The 6,439-nt window shown below is 42.5% G+C and overlaps 1 protein-coding gene across 1 annotated transcript in view; it reads right to left on the bottom strand.

Moving 5' to 3' along the window:
* CCDC162P (coiled-coil domain containing 162) overlaps positions 1–6,439 on the bottom strand; it is a 185,821-nt gene that overhangs the window by 146,114 nt on the left and 33,268 nt on the right. Inside the window, exons 11-13 of the mRNA XM_027775129.1 lie at positions 1,203–1,312; positions 431–566; positions 21–197 (exon numbers count right to left, since the gene is read on the bottom strand). Of these exons, the coding sequence (XP_027630930.1) occupies positions 21–197; positions 431–566; positions 1,203–1,312 (423 nt within the window). The remainder of the gene's footprint in view (positions 1–20; positions 198–430; positions 567–1,202; positions 1,313–6,439) is intronic.

The following is a 6,439-nucleotide window of genomic DNA, read 5'->3' as shown; positions in this document are numbered from 1 at the left end:
TCAGCAGGTGTCGCATGGACGTAGTGGTGAGCTCCTAGACCTTGCAAGGTGCCCAAGCCTCCTTTTGCAGTATTTATCCAGGAACTACCTTCCACGGTGGGGACCAAGTTCCCTGAAACCAAGGTAAGGCCTGAAGTATTGATTGTCAGGGTTCGCTCAACAGATCTGAAATAGTTCAGAATTCCTAAGCAGATGCGCTAAAACAAAGAAAAAACAGAATCAGGCCCCTGCCTTTTCCTGGCTCCATCCTATGGAGTGCAACTTAGAGGGAGGCTTTGTGGGCAGCTGGTCAACCCTACTGCAGAGACAGGAACACACCACCCCAGAGAGTAAAAGTACAAAAACACATTGCTGCAATAGCAGGAAAGTCCTCTGCCTACAACCAGGCATTTCAGATGCCTGAAATCAGCATGCCGGGCCACCCACGTACCTGCAGCTCTCTGATTCGCAGGTGGCGCAGAGAGAGAAAGGACAGGTAAGCCCCTTTCATCAGGACAGGATTCCTATCTCTGAACTCAGTCCCGTCATCCAAGCCCAGCAGTTGTAGGGTCACTGCATAGTTGTACCTGAAGCAGTCAGGAGAATCAAAATAAATGCCTTTCACCTATAAGTGGTTCAGAAAATTCACATTCACCAAGTTGAAGTCATGCTTTTTAAGTTATGGAAGTTTCACAACCACCACCCTTTAAAAATACACTGGAAAGCCAGCTCCATGGTGAACAGTAATGTGCTGCTCAAGAGAAGCTAGATCCCACATGGCGCCCATGGTTCAAATTTCCAGCCTGGTCAGCCTGAACATGCTGGACACAGTGCCCAGGATTTGATGGGCTGGAGGGCTGAAGGAAGGGGATTGTGGCATGACCCGGGTGCTCATTTCTCTCTCTCATGCACACACACGTGCTCTCTCATGAATAAAGAAACAAATGCACTGGAGGGACAATAATTGCTTTATATGAATAAATATAAAAAGAAATTTCTCTTAGCAATTATTCTCATTAAAACCAGTCCTAGGGTGAAACATTAATTTAGTTGTCTGATCTGTTTTATCAGTCTTGCTTTCATTCTGACTTCAAATATTTTTGAGCTAATGTGAGAGAAATTTCCATCTCCTTCCATCTCCTGACCACTTAATCAGTCACTCAGTTTTCCCCACAGTATTTTCATCCATTTCTTTGAATTACTGATAAAATAATTTCATTTACCCTGTCTCTTTTTTCTGCTTGGGAGGCCCATCAGGACGCTGGTTGAGATTTATTTGTACCGGGGCATTTTCATTTTGTTCCACTGAAAGATCATCATTCATGTGTTCATCCTATGAGAAAATCAGCATTAGTTAAATTATGTTAACATTTACAATCTTATTAGTGAAATTACAGTTAGGTCATTGCAAAATTAAGCCTCATGATCCAAAGTATACTTAGATGAATAGGTAGAACATCTTGATTTAGTTCAAACTGACATAGGAAAATCTGGATTCCTACAATAAATTAGGGGTGAGTATTTTTATTAAAGAAGTCTTTGTTTTACTAAAATATTCACACAAGACAAATGACCAAAGTATTCACAGCCTATACATAGTAGCCACAACCACCCTCCTCTACCTGGCCTTGTATGTGATTCTCTTACAAAAAGTCAGTGCACACATTTTTCAAGAACATATGTATTTGGAACCTTGAACCTCCAATGTAGTACTCTATACTGAAAGAGTAACAGATTAAAACCCTCTTTCTACTTACTAGCTGTATGATTTCATCACACAGCCTGTTTCCATGTCTGTAAAATGGCATGGTAACGAAGAAGACAAAAAGTTTCTGTGAAAATTAAATGACAGAACAGCTCCTAGCTCAGTGCCCTGCACCTATCAGGTGCTGAAGACACCAGTTCTGTCCTGAGTTGCAGTAGTGAGACCTCTAGGAGCTCACAGAACTCATGGCTAACCCTTATTTCTACAGTCATCCTTCTGATGTGGAAGATGTAGGCACACATCAGGGCCTCAGGGAAAACTCATCTGTGTTCCTACTCCCGGCTCTCTGGACAGCCCTCTCAGCCTGTCCCTGGGCACACACCCCATTCTTATGAGGTGAGCTTTTCCACAACAGCACTCTGATCCCTACAAAAGCCCTGGATGGTGACTGGAGTTGGAAACCCCCTCTCTGGGCCACTTATATTCTCAGAGTGGCATTTTGGAATTCCAACAAGCCCTTGTGACAGAAATTGCTGCTTATTCCCCAGTAGCCATTTTCCTCATTTCCTAGCCGGCCACCAGATAACTGACATTTCCAAGCCTCTCTTGCAGCTAGGTTTATCTGTATGACTAATGGAATGGGAGTGAATATGCCATGGTACATCTTCTGGGTCTTGTCCTAAGAGGGCAGCTTTCTCAACCCCGTTCTCCAACTGATTTCCCAGAACACAGATGCGACAGCTGAAGCTCCGTCTTAGACCAGGTATTGATCTCGGGTATGAAGGCCACGCTTGTTGGAACTCTAGAACAGAAGGAGTGGGCTCCCTGAGGACTCCACAGAACCGAGCCACCACACCAGCTCTGTACTTCCAACTCCAAGATGTTCACATGAGGGAGAGAGAGAAATCTCCAGCTCCTCTAATCCTCTCCCATTTTGTTTTACCATAACCAACAGCCAAACCTAACTTCAACTATTATGGTCCCCAAGACTTCACAAATAGACTACCAGGCTGTAGCAGGCAAGAAAACTTTGAGAGCGAGATTAAGAAAGTAGGTGAGAGGGAACATTGTCCAACCGGGTATCATCAGTGGCTGTCTGTTGTGCCTGTGGGTAGAGTTAGCTGCTGTCTGTTCTGGGTCAGGGCACATATCGGTGTACTTCTGCGTAAATGTCCCACAGCCCTAAGTCTGAAAAGACTGTGGGAGGTGACACGGCATACTTTTGTTCCTTAAAACAGAAACCTAAGATTATAAACCCGAAGTGAATAAGATCTCCATTATTATTATTTTTTTTAATCTGGAGGAAAGTATATATTCTATTAACAATTCCTTTGAATTTGGGACAAGAGGGGTCCTATGGAATCTTTTGCCTCCTGGGCCAGGAGGCCCTGGTGCTGCAGTTCAGCACTGCCTGACAAGCTCCCAGAAGAAAGGCTCCAAGCCACATCCTTTCTCTGATTGGACTGTGACTTCTGCAGTTGCTTCTAAAATTACTCAGAACTACATAGGAAGCAACAGAAAGTGACGTCAAGTTATGGTGAAAGACGTTTGAAGGAGTGACTGAACAAACCACAAAAAGTATTGCTGGACTGACAGATTGCCAGGAAGAAAGGAAGGGATACAGACAGGCTGAGATGAGGGAAAGGAGACAGCCCAGCACCCTCTGGAAAAAGCAGCCAACCACAGCCCACCAAAGGGCACTGACTAGAAAAAAACAAAAGCAGAGGAGTGCATTCCCCGAGCAGTAGGGCCACTCGGAGTCCAGACTGTCAGCACCGTCACACCATCCTACACCGTCCTTTCTTCCTTGTCGGGAACATCTATGACCTTTACTCTGCCCACGGCTGGGTCTTTGCTAACATGGCCGAGTTCATGCATTTTTTTTTTTCCTTTAAGTTTTTGCTACAAGGTACATATACTCACCAAAGAAGTATAGACAGAGAGAGACAGAGAGGGAGAGAGAGAAAGTGAGCAAGCACCCCCCAGGCAGGATGGCCATACCACAATCTCTTCTGCTGCATTCTCCTCTTGGCATTTTGCACACATGCACATGCCTGGCCTGAGTTTCAAGCTGTGTGTACAGGGCTCAAACTGTGGTCCACCATGTGGAAATCCAGCACTTTAACCACCATACCACCCTGCTGACCCCGTTTATGCATTTTGAAGTCCTATGATTTTCACTAGTCGCAAATCTCATTTTCTCCTGGGACATTAGCAGAGGAAGAGTAGGGGGAAATAGGATTGGAGGAATAATTAGAGGGAAAGTAAACTTAATATGTATGCTCTACCCCTAAAATCTCCACAGCTTCTGTGTTTATCCACAGACCAAAAGGACTGCAGTAGAAGGATATATACCAAATATTAACAATATTTTGGTTATTTGGGGTGCTACAAGAATGGGTGATTTTTATTTTCTTCCTAGCACTTTTCTGTTTCCTAAATTTTCTGTAGTAGACGCATGCCACTATTGTTACTAAAATGTTTGGTTTTTTAAAAAATATTCTTCAATTAACATATAATAATTCTACATATTTGTGGAGGGTACAATGTGACTTTTCAGTACAAGATACACTAAGTGGTAATTAAATCAAGATGAGTCTTGATGCCCATCTTCTCAACCACTTGTAATTTACTTATATTGTGAATATTCAAAACCCTCTCGTTCAGTTACTTTGAGATGCACAAGTTGTTGTCATTCATATCCCCCCCCCCGTATTGTGTAACACTAGAAATTGTTCCTCCTGTGACCAGAAGTTAGCGTAATGGCTATGTCACTGGACTCCCACGTAGTTGACCGCAGTTTGAGTCCCGGACCCAGTGGCTTAAACTCATGCCAGGCGCGTGTGCGTGCGTGCCCAAGATCCCGAGAGGAGAACGAAGGAGAAGGGATTGCGGCGTGGCCATCCCCCCTGGGGAGTGATTTCTCGCTTTCTGTCTCTCTGTCTCTCTGTCTCTGTCTGGCGAGTGTACACGCCCTATAGCAAAAAACCTCTCAAAAAAAAAAAAAAAGAAAAGAAAAAGAAAAAGAAAAGAAATTGTTCCTCCTATCTAGCTGCAATTTTATTTCCATTCATCGACATCCCTCTATCCTGCTCTTCCCTCTGCCCAGCCTCCAGCAGTCATTCTTCATCCTCTATAAGGTCGTTTTTCCCATTTCCACACATGAAGGAAAACGTGTGGTGTTTCTCTTTCTATGCCTGGCTTATTTCACTTAATCTAATGTCCTTCAGGCTCACCCATTTAACAGCAAGTGACAGGATGTCGTCCTTTTGAATAGCTGAAATGGTATGTGTGTATATATCACATACAAAGTTTTCATTTTTCTAAGTAAATGTTTTATGAAATTTGATAAGGAAAATCAGGAAAAGGTGTTTTATGTTTCCCAGAACTTCTTGCACAGGGGCGATACTATGTCTAACTCACTTTAGTGAGTGCGCACCTGCATTCACTCAGTCGTTGTCTCTGGAAGTAGAGGGGAGTAATAATATAGATGGGACACATGATGGCTGCCTCCTTCCCTCTATGGTGGCCGGTGAGAAAAGGACGAGGAAGTGGCTGTTCCATTGCCCCCTACTACGCAGCCTGCTTGCACTGTTTTCTGCCACTGCACCACTCAGTGCAGCTAACAAGCAGTCACCCATCTAAACCATATCATGAGAAATACGGTGGTCAATGGTAATGAGTAAGTTTTTACGTAGCCATTTTAATAAATGGGTATTTTCTTAGAGAATGGTATTGGGCACAAGTAACTTGATCTAACAGATTTTGTCCTTGGGAGAATCCACACAGGCCTAGCTGTTTCATTTCTTCTTTGGCCCAGGATTACAGTTAAATTATTTTAAATTTTAAAATTTTTTCAAAGAAATATCCCCCAAATCCAGTCCATTTTGGACAGTATTATCTCTTTCTGGTTATACACTATCATCAATGAGCGATTTTTAATATTTTTGAAATAGGATTTTTTTCCAGATCTTCAAGAAAATCTGGAATTAGAGTTGTGTTTGAAGAAGAGAAGGGCCAGCCTTCGATAATAATGGTAAATAAAAGGCCAATTTAAACAGTGATAAAAATATCACAAGCCTTATAAATGTTCAGACAAATATATTTAATGTTAAAATAGGTGAGGAAAAACAAGTACTCAACTTATAAATTGCTGGTGGAGAAAAAAGTGATATAATCACCTTAGCAGGATCTATGAAAATTTTGGAATATGTATATTCTGTGACCCCAAAATTCAACCTCTAAATACTTATTCTAAAGAAACATATGTGTGCATTAGAAGTCATGTACAAGAAAGCTTGGAAAGCTTTTTTTAAAGAGATTTTTGCTTTAAGGCATATGTGCTCACTGCAGAGAGAGAGACAGAGACAGAGACAGTGAGAGAGAACGTGGAAAATCACCCCTTGGAGGGATGACCATGCTATCCCTTTTCCTCTATCCTCCTCCTGGGATCTTGGGCACACATGCACCTGCGCCCAGTGTGGGTTTTAAGCTACTGGGTCTCGGACTCAACTGTAGTCAGCCATGTGAGAGTCCAGGAAGGCTTTTAATAGGAGAAAAAAATAGGAGAAAAAAAGTTATGACAACTATCCTTAGTGGGGAGATGCTGTGTAATCTGCAATATACATTAAAATGCAATCCAGACATGAAAAAGAACAGCAGATCTCCAAGATGTGCTGTTGCATAAAAAAAGTAAGTTGTAGAAAGATAACCACACAGTACGATGTATCATTTACATGAAACACTAACGCACGT

The sequence above is a fragment of the Tupaia chinensis genome, unplaced genomic scaffold (genome assembly GCF_000334495.1).
Source record: "Tupaia chinensis unplaced genomic scaffold, TupChi_1.0 Scaffold000527_1, whole genome shotgun sequence".
Lineage (NCBI taxonomy): Eukaryota > Metazoa > Chordata > Mammalia > Scandentia > Tupaiidae > Tupaia > Tupaia belangeri.
This window is presented reverse-complemented; position numbering and strand designations above follow the sequence as displayed.